At 37.5% G+C, this 18,747-nt stretch overlaps 1 protein-coding gene across 1 annotated transcript in view; it reads left to right on the forward strand.

Moving 5' to 3' along the window:
* TTPA (alpha tocopherol transfer protein) overlaps positions 1 to 18,747 on the forward strand; it is a 32,017-nt gene that overhangs the window by 2,927 nt on the left and 10,343 nt on the right. The window contains exon 2 of the mRNA XM_007939471.2: positions 6,649 to 6,802. Within this exon, the coding sequence (XP_007937662.1) occupies positions 6,649 to 6,802 (154 nt within the window). The remainder of the gene's footprint in view (positions 1 to 6,648; positions 6,803 to 18,747) is intronic.

The following is an 18,747-nucleotide window of genomic DNA, read 5'->3' on the forward strand; positions in this document are numbered from 1 at the left end:
AGGTTTGAACCTCCAGCCAGCTGGTTAAGCAGTCAAATGCCTTAGGTACTGTTCCCCACTTTCTGTATTCTTTATTTTACTGAAGTGTTTTTATTGCCCTTGAGAAACTGGCTAGCTGGACTTTGTCTAAATTCACTGGACAGAAATCAAGTTTCTCTCTGTGAACTCTTTGCCTTACTTTTCTGCCAACTTGAAAGGAAAGGGAAAGGGTAAGAATGTGAAACTATTTTTAAAGGTTTTAAAGTTTTCTCCATAAAGGCAGTTCATTAAATTCAAACTCCCTTATTCATAATGAAAAAAAAATCTCTATAGTCTTAGTGTATGAAGGAAGCTTGATTAGTATCTCAGTTATAATGAAACTTTTGTTGTTATTCTAGTTTTTAAATTTGTAATTATAATTACTGAGGTTTTCTAAACCTAAGAGCTAATATGCTTAGGGAGTTTCAAATACTTTAATAAATAATGTTTTTATGGATTATGTCATCATTTTCTCATTGTATAAACTGAGAAGTAAAGAGTAAGTGACTTGTTTAAAGTTATATAGTTATTAAGGGGTGTAGTGGGCCTTGAACTTGGGTTCACTCCACAGTGTATGCTTTCAACTACACCCCACTTGCCTCTTCAGTTTAAAGCAATAAAAAGCAACAAACTGTTAACCTCCCAATGTGTTCCACAGGTTCTTATGAATTCCTTTTTTTCACAAATGAAAAGCACTGTTCTTTATGTTTTTGCTCCATATGATAAGCTTTTTGTCCTTTTCCAAGAGTAAGTCAAACTTCAAGGTTTAGGGCATAGTCCTCCAGAGTACCAAATCTCCCAGACTTTCTGATACAAACTGCAAGTTTAGGGGTTTCCCAAAACCACACTTAAACTCAACTCAACTCACTGCTGTTGAGTTGGATCTGACTCATAGCGACCCCTCCTTGGGTTTCTGAGCCAGTATTACTATGGAAGTAGATTGCCCAACCTTCTTTCTGAGGAGTGGCTGGTGGGTTTGAACCACCAGCCTTCTGGTTAGCAGTCAAGTGCCTTAGGCACTACACTACCGGAGCTCCCAGAAGAAGATATGGAAAGTGGAGTATCATGATGTCAGATGGATCTTGCCTGAAATCAAAGAATACCAGAAAGATGTTTACTTGTGTTTTGTTAGCTATGCAAAGGCATTTGACTACATGGATCATAACAATTTATGACAACATTGAGAAGAATATGAATTCCAGAACACTTAATTGTACTCATGTGGACCCTGTACATAGACCAAATGGCAGTTGTTCAAACAGAACAAGGGCATACTGCATGGTTTAAAAAGAGGAAAGGTGTGTATCAGGGTTGTATCCTCTCACCATACTTACTCAATCTGTATGCTGAGCAAATAATCCAAGAAGCTGGGCTATATGAAGAATAATGCAGCATCAGAATTGGAGGAAGACTCATCAACAATCTGCAATATGTGGATGACACAACCTTGCTTGCTGAAAGTGAAGAGAACTTGAAGCACTTACTTACAAAGTTCAAATACTATACTCTTCAGTATGGATTGCATCTCAATACAAAGAAAATAAAAATCCTCCTAACTGGATCAATAAGCAACATCATGATCAAGGTGGAAAATATTGAAGTTGTCAAGGATTTCATTTTGCTTGGTTTCACAATCACCCTGGAAGCAGCACTCAAGAAATCAAATGATGTATTGCATTGGGCAAACATGCTGCAAAAATATCTCTTTAAAGTGTTGAAAAGCAAGATGCCACCTTGAAGACTAAGGGGAACTGATTCAAGTCATAGTATTTTCAATTGCCTCATATGCATGTGAAAGCTAGACAATGAATAAGGAAGACCGAAGAATTGATGCCATTGAATTCTGGTGTTGGTGAAGAATATCGAATATGTTATGGACTCTGGCATAGTGCCTAAGGCATTTGACTGCTAACCAGAAGGTTGGCAGTTCAAACCTACCAGCCACTCCGTGGAAGGAAGACTGGGCAATCTACTTCAGTAAAGATTTACCACCTCAGAAACCCAGAGAGGGTTGCTATGAGACTGAATCAACTCAGTGGCAGTGAGTTTTGTTTTCTTTTGTTTTTGCCAGAAGAACAAACAACTGTGTCTTGCAAGAAGGGAAGATGGCAGGACTTCATCTTACATATTTTGGACATGTTATCAAAAGGGACCAGTCTCCGGAGAAGAACATCATGCACATTAAAGTAGAGGGTCAGCAAAAAAGAGGAAGATCCTCAAAGAGATCAATGACACAGTGGCTGCAACAATGATTGGGAGGATGTTGCAGGACCAGGCAGTGTTCTGTTTCATATGGGATCACTATGTTGTTGTTGTTATGTGCCTTTGAGTCAGGCCCGACTCATAGTGACCCCTCCTTGGGTTTCCAAGGCAGTATCACTATGGAAGTAGATTGCCCCATCTTCCTTCCAAGGAGTGGCTGGTGGGTTTGAACCTCCAGCCTTCAGGTTAGCAGTCAAGTGCCTTAGGCACTACACTACCAGCTTCAGGGATCACTATGAGTTGGAGCCAATTCAAAGACACCTAACAACAATAACAAAAATTGTTATACAAAACAGGTACCTTCCAATAATGAATATTCATTTGCTATCAGTTGCTTTTGTGCATTTTAAGTGTTTGATTTGAGAATCTCTCAGTAGCAATTTATTTATATCATTTACATGGTTTATTTATTATTGTTATTTTTTTATTGTGCTTTGGGTGCAAATTTACAGAGCAGAACTTGTTTTACATTCAATAGTTCATGTACATTTGGTTTCACTCTCTGATTACCATATCTATCCCTAACCCACTGTCCTCCTTTCCCTTCCCTGTGACCCCCATCCCTGTGCCTTTCTTAGTTATGCATTCCTGTGTGTCCAGCTTTCCCTCCATGTAAATGTCACCCCTCTGGTGCCCTATGGCTGATTGCTCCAAGGGGTATATTTCTGTAGAGTAGATGCGTGGGTTAGGTGTTCTGCATGTAAGTCTTTCCATTGTTGGGCTGAGAGCCCGTCCTTGGGAATGAGTCATATCCCATGCCTGAAGTGTATCCCAGGGCCATAGTCTTGGGGGTCTCATCAGACTCCATCAAACCAGTTATTCTGGTCGTCATTGTGTTTTTGAATTTTGTTCCACATTTTTCCTCCCATCCATTCAGGATCTCCAGTTTTGATCCCTTACCGAGCGGTTGACATTGGTAGCTGGGCACTATCTGGTTCTTCTTGTCTTAAGGTCGATTACAGAGTTTATTTATATCTACTGGACCTTTGAATTTATTTATCAGTAGGAAAAAATGATCAAATATCCAGATTGAGACGTTTCAATTTGCAAAAGTTAAGTGTTAAAGGTCTGAGAGTGATTTGTGCATCTTTCTCAAAGTAATTTTTCCAAGTGTGTGGATCCAGGTGTTTTATTCATGCATTTACTTAATCTTTCATTAAACACATGCACCTATCTTCTGGGTGCTCAGCACTCTGTAGAGGTGAATAAGCTGATGATACTGCCATTATCTAAAGAATTCTTTCTAATGAAGACACAACTCTTAACATTCCATGGGAAAATAAAACCCTTGTTTCTATACAGGTGCTAAAATGCTACATTCAGTGTTTTCTTGAATCACATTTAAAAGGATTGTGTTTATGTCTGAAGGAACTTTCAGAAAAATAATGAGCATTGTAATATGCTGTTAGCACTTATATGAAGCCCCCTAAGCCAAGGAAAGGAAGAAAAATCATTTTATAAAATAGAATGGATGTACCAGAATCAACAATGTGTCTTTTGTTCTTACTGCTTTTGGAAACCGTTATTTAGGTCACCGATTATTTATTTGTTGGCAGGTCTAGTGACTTTCTTCTTTCTTACCTCCCACTGTTGTGCTTAACTCTTGACAACATCCTCTTTTTTTAACCAGTTAAGAAAAGTTTAATGCAGAAATGAAAGAGAGAGGGAGAGAGTCAGGAAAAAAGAGAGAGATGAATACAAAATAAGGGAGAGAGAGGAGCAGACCAGCACAGATGACTTTCTTCTCTCATGCCACAGTGCCACCAGAGTCTCCAGTAAGTGACATTTCCCAAATCTCAGGATTTTACCCATAATGCTTTTATTTTATTATCTGTAGTTTCTCATCTAGTCCATTATCCATTTTTGTGGTTACAATTATCAGGTTTATGTCAATGACTCTTAAATATAAAATGTACCCTTTTATTTCATTTGAGCTTGCTAACAGATCTTTTCAAGAACAAAACAAATATATTGCCACTTTAGAAAAATTGGAAATACTGAAAATCATAAAGAGGAAAATTAAAATATAACAAATTTTAAATGTATAATTTGCTTTGGATATTTTTTATAATACACTGCAGTGTTTGTATAATTTGCATATATTGATTAACACTATTTGGTTGTTCTTTTGGGTAAAAAGAGGATGTCTTCAAATCGTATATTACCAAGATGAAATAGCTAGACATTTTTGCGGCTTTCTGAATGCATACCACTATAACAAAGTCAAAATTCGTTGCTTTTTTGTTAGGAGAAAGTATGGCCATGATATAGAGATACAGACTAAACCAAAACCAAACTCACTGCTGTGGAGTCGGATCTGACTCATAACGCCCCCTCCTTGGATTTCTGAGGTGGTATCACGGTGGAAGTAGATTGCCCAACCTTCCTTCCTAGGAGTGGCTGGTGGGTTTGAACTACCAGACTTCTGGTTAGCTGTCAAATAGTAGTGCCTTAGGTACTATGCCACCAGAGCTCCCTAGAGATATATAGGGAGTAGTATAAAACCAAAACTCCAAACTTACTGCCACCAATTCTGACTTTTCGTGACTGCCCTTGGGTTTCCAATGCTATAAATATTTATGGGAGCAGACTGTCTCATTTTTCTTCCACAGAGCACCTGGTGAGTTTGAACCACCGATCTTTTTGGTTAACAGCCAAATGCCTTAACCACTATACCACTAGAGCTCCTTAGACAGCAATATAGGTTTTTGTTTGTTTGTTTTTGGTAATCTTTGATCTAGCTCTTTTTTAGAGGTGGAAATAAAAATCTAAATAAAAAGATCTTAGTTATCTGTAATATAAGTAAGTAATGAATCCAAATAAATTTCCCTATTATAATAGGAGTTCTGGTACCATAGTGCCTAAGGCACTTGACTGCTAATCAGAAGGCTGGCAGTTCAAACTCACCAGTCACTCCTCAGAAGGAAGGTTGGGCAATCTACTTCAGTAGTGATACCACCTGGGAAACCCAAGGAGTGGTCGTCCGACTGGACCACACATAACGACAACAATATCAACATTATAATAGCAGTGCTAGCTATCACTTATTTTGCACACATTTGCTTTACACATAACTCCCCAAGGTAGTATTAGCATCCTTAGTCTATATTTGAGGAGCTCTAGTGGTGTAGTGCCTAAGGCACTTGACTGCTAACCAGAAGGCTGGCGGTTCAAACCCACCAGCCACTCCTCAGAAGGAAGATGGGGCAATCTACTTCCGTAGTGATACTGCTTCGGAAACCCAAGGAGAGGTCGCTATGAGTCGGGTCCGACTCGACGGCAAATAACAACAACAGTCTATATTTGAGGAAACAAGACTCAAAGGAGTTAAAACCCAAGATCAAACAGATGATAAATCACAGATCCAAGGATTTTCCTGCAAAAGTAGCCTGAAATAGAAAGATGATACGGTTATAACCAACAGGTCAGCCCCAACGAGAGCAGAAATTTTAGTCTGTTCACTGTTATAACTCAAATGCCTAAAACAATGCCTGGAACATTGTTGGTGCTAATAAATAAATAAATAAATAAATAAATAGCTTGTTGGCTATATTCACCTTTTTTTTTTAAAAAATTATTATGTTGTTGGTATAAGTTTATGTGGCAAATTAGGCTTCCATTTGACAATTTCTATACAAATTATTCAGTGACATTAGTGGATTTACTCATGTTTTTTAATTCTTTTTTTTCATATTTCAAAAAAGATTAAAGGTGGTGCTTCATCTGTCTATCATAAGTAACAAATCATTCTGGAACTTAGTGGCTTAAAACACAAGAATATACTTACTTGCAATTCTATAAATCAGTCAGGGCTCAACACAGATAGTTCATTTCTGTTGCACTTGATCAACTGGGAACTTAGCAGACGTCACTATCAAGATGTCCTCAATCTCTAGGTTCTCTCCCCACATGATTTGTTATCATCCAGTAATATTACATGGTATATGGCTTCCAAAAAGAGCCAAACAGAAGGTATCACACCTTTTAATGGATAGTCCTGTAACTGGCATAGTGTCATTTCTGCTGCATCCTGTCAGTCAAATCAAAGCACAGAGCCAGCCCAGTTACAAGAGGAAGAAAAATGGGCTCAACTCTTGATGGGAGGAATGACATGTGCATGCCAGGAGCGGAGGCATTGTTGGTGACTATTTTTGGAAACTCTACCACAGGAGGCAAAGGAAAATAACTCAACTTTGAATTTGGGATTAACTCCTAAAACCTTAGATCCATGATGAAAGGAACCCTTTATTTTCACAGTAAGAAAATTAGCCCAGAGGAAAATCCTCTCATGGCAAGATTTATATGTAATTTTTACCACTTATGCTGAAACTCATTTCTAGATAATTCTAATTTTATTTTATTTTTCAGTTACTACAAAACTATTATAAGTGGAGAGAAGAATGTCCAGAAATAAGTGCAGACTTACACCCTAGAAGTGTCCTTGGCCTTCTAACAGCAGGCTACCTTGGAGTCTTGAGATCCAGGGATCCCACTGGCAGCAAAGTTCTTATTTACAGAATTGGTAAGTAATGTACAGCACTTGTTTTGTTCCCTTAACTGCCATATGGGGAAAACAACAACAACAACAACAGCAGAAAGCCATATAAAAAGTTTCAATGAGGCCATCTTTTTCTTCTTATTATTATTGTAAAAATATGCAAGTAATCCCTGACTTACTACATGTTTGAGTTATGACAAATCACACTTAGGACTATTGAGTGTTTTTTTTTTTTTTTTCTTTTTATAGGATATCGTTAGAAATATATACTCTATAACATTGTTGCAGTGTGTAATTTGCTGAAGTTACGCTCAGCTGTGCATTTGCAGATGTTCAATTTTATGATTTACTGTTGAAAACATTGCTACATAGCAGGCTATGGCCTGTTCTACAATTAAATTGGTGTTGGGAATCGTAGCAGATAGAAAGTTGGTCAGTGTTCAACTCTAATATGTGTTTAAAGAAATACAGCAATTGAACTGCACGTGCACCTGACAGCCATTACAACTCCAACTTCATTGTTAAGACACTCATGCTGACCTCATTGTAGACCAGCCTATAGTGTGGCTTATTCAGCATTTCATACCATAAGAAGCGTCATTTGTTCATTTGAAGCCAAGTTGTTCAAGTTTCTCTAATTGCACACCTGTATTGCTTATACCTCCAACAATATGTCTGTTAAAAGAAGTCATACCACTGAAAGCTCTAATCCAAAAAAGAAGGTGAGCAAGACTTTAGACAAGGATATGAAGACGAAGATCATTAAAAAAAAACCAAATCAAACTCACTGCCATGGAGTTGGATCCAACGCATAGTGACCCCTACTTGTGTTTCCAAGGCAGTATCACTACATAAGTAGATTGTCCAACCTTCCTTCTGAGGAGTGGCTGGTGGGTTTGAACTGCAAGCCTTCTGGTTAGCAGTCAAATGCCTTAGGCTCTATACTACCAGAGCTCTTTAAGGCCTGTGATAATAGAAAGAAAGTTGGTGAAACAGAACATGTAAAGGACTGTTTCATTCGATCATTTCAACAATCATTAAGGATAAGAATAGGATTTTGGAGGCAGTTAAAGGAGCAATTGGAATAAAATTGACAGTTTTAACAAAGAAGAGACAAGGGCCAGTCCAGGAGATGAAGAAGCTGTTGCTGATTTGGATAGAGGACCAACTTCAGAGCAGAATTCCTATTGAGATTATTGAGGATTCAAATGGAAGCACACAGACTTTTTGAAAACCTGAAGGAACAACAAGGAGAAGACTACTGGAAGTAATTTAATGCTAGCAAGGGCTGGTTTTATCACTTCAAATACAGATTTGGCTTACATGATATGTGTATAACTGGAGAAAGAAATATTGAAGAAGAGGAAGGAGAGAAGTTGTCAAAATAATTTTCAGTGAAAGGACTGTTATTGTTGTCAGGTGCCGTGGAGTCATCTCCAACTTATAGTGACCCGATGCACAGCAGAATAAAACACTGCCCGATCCCTCACCAGCCCCACAATCCCTGCTATACTTGAGCCCATCATTGCAGCCACCATGCCAATCCATCTCATTGAAGGCCTCCCGCTCTTTCGTCGACCCTCCACCCTACCAAGCATGACATCCTTCTCCAGGGAATGGTCCCTTCTGACAACATGACCAAAATAGGTGAGATGAAGTCTGGCCATTCTTGCTTCCAAGGAGCATTTCGGGTGCACTTCCTCCAGGACAGATCTGGTAGTTCTTTCAACAGTCCATGGTACTTTCAGCATTCTTCACCAGCACCACAACGCAGAAGCATCAACTCTTTTTCAGTCTTTCTTATTCATTGCCCAGCTCTCACATGCATATGAGGCAATTGGAAATATCATGGCTTGTGTCAGGTGCACCTTAGTTCCCAAGGAGATATCCTTGCTCCTCAGCACTTGAAACAGTTCCTTCGTGGTTGACTTTCCCAATGCTACATGTCGTCTAATGTCCTGACTGCTGCTTCCATTGGCATAGATTGCAGAACAAAGCAATATGAATTCTTTGTCAACCTCAATCTTCTCTCCACTTATTGTGATGCTGCTCATTGGTCCAGTTGTGAGGAATTTTGTTTTCTTTATATTGAGACATAATCCATACTGCAGACTGTATTCTTCAACCTTCATCAGTAAGTGCCTCAAGTTATCCTCACTTTCAGCAAGCAAAGTTGTATCATCTGCATATCTCAGGTTGTTAATGATTCTTCTTCCAATCCTGATGCCACATTTTTCTTCATCTAGTCCAGCTTCTCAGAGTATTTGCTCAACATGTAGATTGAATAAGTATGGGGAAAGGATACAACCCTGATGCACTCCCTTCCTGATTTTAAACCATGTAGTGTCCCCTTGTTCCGTTCGAATGACAGCCTCCTGGTCAAGGTACAGGTTCCTCATGAGTACAATCAAGTATCTGGGAATTCCCATTCTTCTCAATGTTATCCATAATTTGTCATGATCCACACAATCAAATGCCTTTGCATAGTCAATAAAACACAAGTAAACATCTTTCTGGTATTTTTTGCCTTGAGCCAAGATCCATCGGACAACAGCTATGATAACCCTTGTTCCACGTCCTCTTCTGAATCCAGTTTGCACCTCTGGAAGTTCTCTGTCAATACACATCTGCAACTGTTTTTGAATTATCTTCAGTAAGATCTTACTTTCGTGTGATATTAATGATATTGTTCAATAATTTCCACAATCTGTGGGATCACCTTTCTTTGGAATGGGTACAAATATGGATCTCTTCCAGTCAGTTGGCCAGGTAGCTGTCTTCCGAATCTCCTGGCATAACCGAGAGAGTGCCTCCAATGGGGCATCCATCGAAAGGGTTAGCTCAAGTTTTTTCTAAATGAAATCAGGGACTTCAGTTGTTTGAAAACGTAGACCCAAACACTGATCACTTTGCTGAAGTCTATAGGCATATTCAGGAAGCAGTGAGATATTACCATGAAATATATAAAGAAACAAAGAAAAGGATTGCATAGACAACTGCAATTTTAAAATTAACTACTAATTTTCTGACTAGAAATGCCATTTTAATTCCCAGTGATAATCCAGCTGATCCATAACCTTCCATAAGTGGAGTTATTACTGCATGTAACAAAATGCCAACATCATTCAACTCTTTTTCATCATTGGAGTAAATTTTTATTTTTATGTGCATATTAAAAATATATCTGTAAGTTTATATGTAATGTTTCCAACCCCCAAAGACAAATAAATACTGGGTTTACAAAGATAATGAAAATAAAAGGCATTAATAATAAACGCTAAAAAACAAAACAAAACAATTAGATGTTGACTTATGTCAGAACCAACTTAATGATGGAGTCATTGGATCAGAACTCCATAGTAAGTTGGGGACTACCTGTATAAAACACAACATTTGCCAATTCAATATTTTTTGGGTGTACAGTTTAGTGATATTAATTACATTTAATCATATAATCATTGCCAAATTTCCCATCACTGTAAATAGGAACTCCCTGCTTCCTAAGCAATGACTCTTTTTTTCCCACTCTCTTAAGAATATTACTTACAAATCAAACTGCATTGTTTTAACATAGTAAGTATGTTGAAAATAACTTGCTTACAGCAACACATTTTCTGAGAACATCCTGCATAAGGGGCTTTCAGATAATCATTTGTGTCCCGAATCCCTTTGGAAACAAGATATGACATCCTGCATCTGTATGACTGCAGAGTTTGAAGGACCCTCTGGGAAAAAGCTGTGGACATCCTGTATCCCAGAGAAAAACCTTTCCTTTAGGGTATATGGTTAAGCACAGGAGAGAAAAAACTGCTATTAGAAAAGGCTTTAAATTTCAACATAGATTCCAGACTCGTATCAATACTTACGATGGAGCTGAGGCTCTGCTTTCAAGCTGCTCGGTTTACACAGTCAAGTGCCTTAGATTTTGGACTCTCATACTTCCCTCCTTTTAATCAAACATTCTTGTGAAATTCTTTGATTACACATAGGATAGTGTATTTTCTTCTATATAGCCTTCCTCACTCCAATTTCCTTTTAGATTCTCACTTGCCTTAGTGCAGGTCTTTAAGATCTTGGACACGATTTACTCTGAATGGCTGGCCACTATCCACTGTCTCCACTACGTCTAGATTTAGCATCCAGTCTTCAGTGATGGTGCAGGAAAGCTAGTACGCAGCAGTGCCACATTTAAGGAACTGCTTGGTTGCTATGTAAGTAGGAAGGCTTTAGAGCAAGACCTCATCCGTTGATGGAATAGATGTCGTTAATGTACCTGTCTCGCTTAATTGGTAACATATTATTTCTCTGGGGACAAGGCATTGACAGTAGCTTTCATATTGAATTGAATTGCTTTAATTATGATGACAATAACAATAAGTATCATAAGTCTTGTGAACAAAACAGATCTGATCTGGTAACCTATGCCTTTAGGTATCCAATTCAAGATATCAAGGAAAGTAGATTCTGCCTGAGGGGGGAATGTTCAACCAGGTTGTCTTTTGGTGAATTTGTTTAATATCCTATTTCACCTTCCCATATGTGTTAACTCAAGTACAACAGTGGGTATTGGCAATGGCACATACTCCTCTCTACTGAGTAAACAGAAAATCTAAGGCAATCTTGGTAGCGAAAATTACTTTAGCAAGGCAATTTAAAGATTTCTCCTCAGTTGATATAGCATCAGCAACATCACTAGCAATCTTCTCTATACTGGAATAATTAGTGGATCTAAATTTTCATGTACAGTCTTGGGAGTTTTATGGTAAATCCAGCAATTGGTAGAATAGCTGACTGTGCAGCAGATTTGGCTAATTTGACAAAGGCATTTTTATGCCATGCCTTAATGGGAGTTGTGGTGAATAATAAGGGAAGACTTAAGAAAGACTTCATAGTTGAGAAAAACAGCCCACAAAAATTAAATAAGGATAACCACCATATCAATGACAAAGAGTAAAATACTAAGAACAAACAGATAAGTAAAGTTATAAAACAAATGAAAATTACTAAGGCAGTTATTGACTAGTATTAAAGGCAAGGGGTTTAGGTTCACAGGGAGAGAACAAAATGTTAAAGCAAGGAGTAATGTTTTTATTCTGCAGTAGTCTAATCCCAATGGTAATAGCAACAATCAACAGGAAGCAAAGTACAGATATTTCAGCAACTTGTACTGGAGTCTTGATTTACATTCTCGGGCCAGCCATCTACTTCTTGCACAGTCATCTGCTTCTAGGCAGTGTCGTTGTTATTGTTATGTGCCATCGAGTTGGATCTGACTCATAGCGACCCCTCCTTGGATTTCCAAGGCAGTATCACTAAAGAAGTATATTGCCCAACCTTCCTTCCGAGGAATGGCTGTTGGGTTTGAACCACCAGCCTTCTGATTAGCAGTCTAATAAGGCATTACACTATCTGAATTGCAGTTTGAGTCTCTTAGTAGGTTAAACAGTCCAGTCAGGAACAGCAGTCTTCTTAAATTAAAGGTGAATCCAAGTCTTAACTCCATGTAGTGCTAGGAAATTTTGTAGTTGATTTTTTAATATATATGGTCCCCTGGAACAGTATCAGGCCAATTTTGGGATTTTGGTTTTCAGTCATCAAAAGACCCCTTTAATCTGTGAAAACATTCCTTAGAGTAGAGTATTGAATTAAAGATTGACAATATTTAACAATACTTCAGTTGGTATAAGCAACATAAGAGAAAGTTGTTTGGTTTGGAAAAATGAGTTTTCTCATCACAGTCATTTCAGTACTTACTTCTTGGAGTCCATGGGCAGAATCATTTAAAACATTGTTGTGGTAGTTAACTTTGTGTGTCAACTTGGCTGGGCCTGGTTGATTGGCTGGGCAGCTGGATGTAGTATTCCCCATGATGAGACTGGTAATCAACTCCATGGTGGATCTACCACAAGCAGCTGAGTAGCTGCCTTAAGGTTGTGGTCTGCTTCATGTATATAAGGAGAAGCCTTGGGGATAGTCTCTAGCTTATGGCATGCTTGGACCCTGCATGTAGCTGTGTCATTGTTCAGCAGCCTGCCATGCTCTACCAACCTTGGGACTTACAATGGACTTGAAGTAATGGCCTGCCATGTAGTTTGGTAACATTGGGACTGTGCTATTTTATTTGTCGACCTTGGGTTTGTTAGCCTCAGAAGTCAGTAGCTGCCTGAGTGAAAAGATACCTCTAGCTTCAGTGGGCCGGGAGCAAGAGGCAGAGCTGAAGCCCAAGGTCAAGGGGCTTTCACCCAGCCCCTAGAGCCTGGCACTTTGAACTCGGACTTCTAGCCTCCCAAATTGTAAGAGAATAAACTCCTGTTTATTCAAGCTATCCCATTTGTGGTATAATCTTGTCAGAGTGGCACTAGGTAACCAGAACAATTCTGAATGTAGTTCAGATTTTATGTGTGCTATAACATTTTCTAATTCTATTTGAGGTACAAAAATGGTTTCTTATATCTAGAAAATAGAACATTGTACATCAGCAATATTCTCATATAAACCTTATAGTAGTTCTTTTAGTTTCTCAAAAACTCACTGCTGTCAAGTCAATCCCGATTCACAGTGACCCCTCCTTGGGTTTCCAAAGCAGTATCTCTACAGAAGTAGATTGCCCAGTCTTCCTTCCGAGGAGTGGCTGGTAGGTTTGAACCGCCAGCCTTCTGGTTAGCAGTCAAATGCCTTAGGCACTACACCACCTTAATTTTGGTTCCATACTATTCTGGATCAGTAGTAGTCTGAAAATTTCATCAGCTTCTTCAGAAGGGTCCTAGAAATCTTGATTTAGTCCAATGGTATCCACGTTTGAAATATTATAGTCTTCTCTATGAGTCTGATATAGTCTATTATTGTGGTTTCTATGAATCAGCAATATAAAATTTATCTGTGAATGACAGGCTTAAAAATGACTGTGATTAACTTATAATAATAATTCTTGCAAAAATAAAAAAATTGTGAAAGTAATAATAAAAATGAAAAGACTTGATAGGAATCAACTACAAAAGTAATCCAAAGTCAAATAACATAAAACTTTAAACAAAACTATCTCTAACTATAATGATTGACCTTATTTCCAAAAAGCTTCAGACATAACACATAACAATTTTGAAACATATTATCAGCATATATTAAGGTCCTTAAGTTCCAAATATTTAAATGGTAATAAAAACTTTTGGGTAAAGATGTGAATTCCCTATTTAAAACCATTGGCTTTAAATGATGCTAGACTTAAAGGAGACAAGGTTGCAACCAAGCTAGAAATTGAAAAAATGAAATTATGATACACTATCATGTGCTTGTTGTTTAGAATTAAGGAAAAACAATCAATGTGAATTTTATCACAAAGAAAATTTGAGACTGCTTCTGATTAGATAAGTGTTTCATTAGTTCATAGCATATTGAATAAAAATTTTTTTTTTTAGTATTTTTATCCTTATAAAATAGAAAAGTTATTTTTGGCTTTCTACAAACTTTTAAAGTTGTCAGAAGTTTAAATATAAATCACAGAGAATAGTGTTTTAAAAAATGAAAGAGTCTTAAAGGAAAAAAACGTTGGTTTTTCAAAACCATGTATCTTTAGTTTGATTCAGGAATTTATTTGGTTGAACTTTTTCCTTCAGGGCAGATTGCATAAAGAATACAATTAACCTTATAACTTAGCAATTAAGGACACATTGTTATCATAACAATGAGAAATCTAATTCTTTGTTTTATAAGTGATTTGATAGTAGAAGCTAAAAACCAAACTCACTGCCTTGAAGTTCGATCAGACTCATAGTGACCCCTTCTTGGGTTTCCATAGAGCTCTTAGAAATTCTTATGAATCAATCCATCAAACTTTTAGTTGCAATACACAAGAACTTTGATTATATCAACAAAAATATTTAACAAATTTTCCAAATTCCTTGCCTTTGTTATATATTTATTTAAAAAAAATTCTTGTGATTTGGGTGAAAGTTTACAGAGCAAATTCATTTTCCATACAGCAGTTCATACACTTTTTGTTTCATGACATTGACTGCAGTCCCCACAAAGTAACAGCTCTCTTCCACTTCCTCCCTATATTTACCTCTTCCCTGTGTCCTTTTTGCTATGCATTCTTGCCCCCTGAGCTATCTCCCTTTGCAAATACTGCCCTTCTGTTTTCCCATGATTGATCATTCTAAGGAGTGTATCTACCTGGTGTAAATGTTCACCCTATGTGCCTGTCTATGGTTTGGCTGGAAGCAATGGGAGTGAGTTCAATTCCAGGCCTGAAGGCTAACTAAGGGCCATGGTCTTAGGGCTTTCATGAGGCTTTATCAGACCAGTAAGCCTGGTCTTTTTTTTTTTTTTTTATGATTTTAGTTTTGTTGCACGTTGTTCTCCCACTTTATCCAGGATCTCCTGCATTGATACTTTTCTGAGTGGTTTACAGTGGTAGCCAGGCACCATATAGTTCTTCTGGTTTCATGGTCATATAGGATAAGGTTCACATGGTCTACTGGTCCCTTAGACTAATCATTTCTATGTGTTTGCTTCATTCTTCTTTGCCATGGACAAGGAGAAACCAATTGTTGCATCTAGATGGCCATTTGCAAGCTTTAAAGACCCCAGTCACTGCTCTTCAAAGAAGGATGTAGACTAATGTTTTGTGTAGTATATTATACCAATTGAGCTTGATGTCCCCCATGACTATGGTCCCAAGCACACAGATCCAACAATTCACTCCATCAGGGTGGTTGACTGTGGCTAAGAAGTTATCGTAACTGCCCATTGTTAGTTCTACTTATATGGACATTCTCACAGCACATACAAATATGTATGTAGAAACATCATCTACCAACTTTATATGCTTATGTGTTACATATTTCTTATAACATAATCCTTTAAATGGAAAATACATTCATTATTAGACCCAAACACACATATTCTTTTCCTTTGTGGCTTTTGTTTAACCTTCTTTTTTTAGTATTTTTATATTTAACTGTTCTCTGACCTTCTACCACTTTATATCCATTTACATTTTTCTTTATCTCATCTTGGAACAAGAAATCATTTTCATTTAAGGACAAAGGTACTATCTTTTCTTTTAACAAAACAAATTACATATATTCAATTTAGCTTAAATTACTTTAGAAAGTTTTGCTTTTAAGATTGGAATATTAAAGAAAATAGAGTAAGTTTTTGATAAAAATATTATAATCTAATTTAATAATATCACCCAGAAGTAAGCGATTATATTTCATAATCTTATCTTCTTTATAGGTGCTCTGGTGGCATAGTGCCTAAAGCACTTGACTGCTAACCAGAAGGCTGGCAGTTTCCCTAAGACTTAAAAGATTGTCTCTTGGAAAAAAAAAAAAAAAAAACCCTAACAACTGCTAGTTTGGCTTTCTGAGACAAGACACATAAAACTTAAGCATTAAATGGGAAAAACAGTTACATAAACTTACGTCTGTGAGGCTAGCTCAAGCAAAATACAAGACAACATAAGGGGACTACTTTCTGAACCTAATTTATTTTGCTGGCTAGAAATCTACTCTCTTGTAAATATATTAGTCTCTCTAATTGGAAAGTACTTAAAAGTGGTCGAAAAATTAGAGGAAATAAGTAAGAAATAAAATTGTCCACCATATCTTAGGGTCCAAAGGAAAAAATAATTTTATATTTCTCTTAGCCAATTTTATTCTAGTAGATGGCATTGTTGATCCAAAAGTCAAATTACAATGAGAAATTCTTTAAATGGCTGTTAGATAGTTATGCTTTTAGATTCTAATTCACTACCCAGAAAACTTAATTTGTTTAATTCAAATACTAAATTCCCCTTAGTAAACTTATGCCAGTGGTCTATTGGAATTGCCCATCTTACTAAGTAACTTACATGTACAGAAAACTGAGAGGAACACCACATCAACAGATGTAACCATTATGGCACCAAACCAGAATGTATGCTGAAACTTTGATGTGCACAAAAGAAAAGAAAGGAGTTCAAATTAAATAGGCTGAAAATGTCTGGTAGTAGGTAATATTTCACTAGACTACATCTGGCACAAATTCCTCAAAATTTTAAAAATATTCAAAAAGCAAATTGACAAATGAAAGTACATGCAAAAGAGATAATATAGCAAGTTCATATGGCCAGACCAAGCCATGATTCAAAGTGAAAGCACTTACCAAACTTGTCAAACAGGTCCAATAGTGAACCAAAAGTAAAAAGGGAACAGATGGTTAATAAACCTTGGAGGACTTCAAATGCAAAGATAGTGGTCCTCGTTCCAAGAGATCTTACATAGAAAAGACCCCCAAGGAGCTGGAAAGCGGATTGAGCACACAAAGGTCTTGTGCAGGCACCTATGAGCCTTGTCACGTCCCCCACCCCAGGGTAATTGCAGTCAAGTTACCTTCAGATCTTACACTAGAAATGTGGTAGAGAAAGCTTGAACACTGCTTCAAGGTAAAACAGAGAGGCGTATTAAGGGTTTAAAGAATGATTTAAACTGGGAACTTCACAGTCCATGGAAATGAAGGCATGGAGTCTGAGGCACAGTAATTACACAGACATTTATCACACGGTTTAAACAAAAAACAAGGCTTTGAATAAAAGTTAAAGAGGTGAGCTTTCTCACAATGTGGCTGTCAGTGACGGAATTAAAGGATATATGTGTTGACAGCTAGATCAGCAGACAGTGCTACGGCAATGTCAAGTTAGGACTTGGTCTGAAATCAGATAGAAAACAGGTTTGAAAGGTATTGGTTAACTTATCTTAAGACACAGGTTTCCTAAGAATGTATAGTACATGCAAATCTTAAGAGTATTACATACAAATCAAACTGCATTGTTTTAACATAGTAAGTAATGTAAGTTGAAAATAACTTGCTGAAAGCAACATACTTTCTGAGACCATCTTGCATAAAGGGCTTTCAATTATCATTTGTGTCCCAAACCCCTCTGGAAGCAAAGATATGACTACAGAGTTTGAAGGACCTTCTGGGAACAAGCTGTGGACATCCTACATCATAGAGAAAAAATATTTCTTTTAGGTTATATGATTAAGCACAGGAGAGAAGAAACTACTGTTAGAAAGGCAACTCTGAATTTCAACATGGATTGCAGAGTGATGTCCTGTCTTAAGATGGAGCTAGGGCTCTGTTTTGAAGCTACTTAATTTACACACACCAAGAGGCTCAGGTTTTAGGCTCATACATTTTATATTCATACATATCAACTCTTGGCTCTTTTGGGCTGCATCTGAGATAATTCCTCAGCTTGACTTTCCAACTCACTGTTTACTTATTTGATTGTATCTTTTCTGTCATTGGGCCCTTCAGCTAAGGTTTTGCTTAAATTAGATATCAACTATTTTTAATAATATTCTGTTGTTAAGGATAGTCTATAATTTTTTCTCTCTGAAACAATTGTACTTTTAAAAAAGATCTCTTGCTTCATCAACTTTTTTTGAGGATTTATTACCTTTGCCTTTGAATTCAGGCTCATTCCTATTTTTCAAATACATCTGTTGTTGTTGTTATGTGCCGTCGAGTCAGCCCCGACTCATAGTGACCCCTCCTTGGGTTTCTGAGGCAGTATCACTATGGAAGTAGGATTGCCCAACCTTACTTCCGAGGAGTGGCTGGTGGGCTTGAACCGCCAGCCTTCTGGTTAGCAGTCATCTACTCCTCCTTTATCAGCATAGTTAGCTTCCAAAGACAAGGTCATTATGCAAAAGTCGGCATCATGAGAAAATGGAGGATGCTAACATCAGGTCACAAAATGGAGAATGGCTACATCATTACATAACTGCCATATTTCATCATTATGTAACTGCTAAACCACTGAGTAGCAGGCTGGAAGAGCAGGAGAAAGGGGATAAAAGCCAGGAACCCAGACAGAAGAGCAGTCAGCCCCAGGGTTACAGGTGAGGAGAGACAACTCAGTGACGCCCAAAGTAGCCAGTGGGAAGAGCAGGAGAAAGGGAATTAAAAGCCAGGAAGCC

This window comes from Orycteropus afer, unplaced genomic scaffold, assembly GCF_000298275.1.
Source record: "Orycteropus afer afer isolate SDZICR_OR568_19922 unplaced genomic scaffold, OryAfe1.0 scaffold00060, whole genome shotgun sequence".
NCBI classification, from domain to species: domain Eukaryota; kingdom Metazoa; phylum Chordata; class Mammalia; order Tubulidentata; family Orycteropodidae; genus Orycteropus; species Orycteropus afer.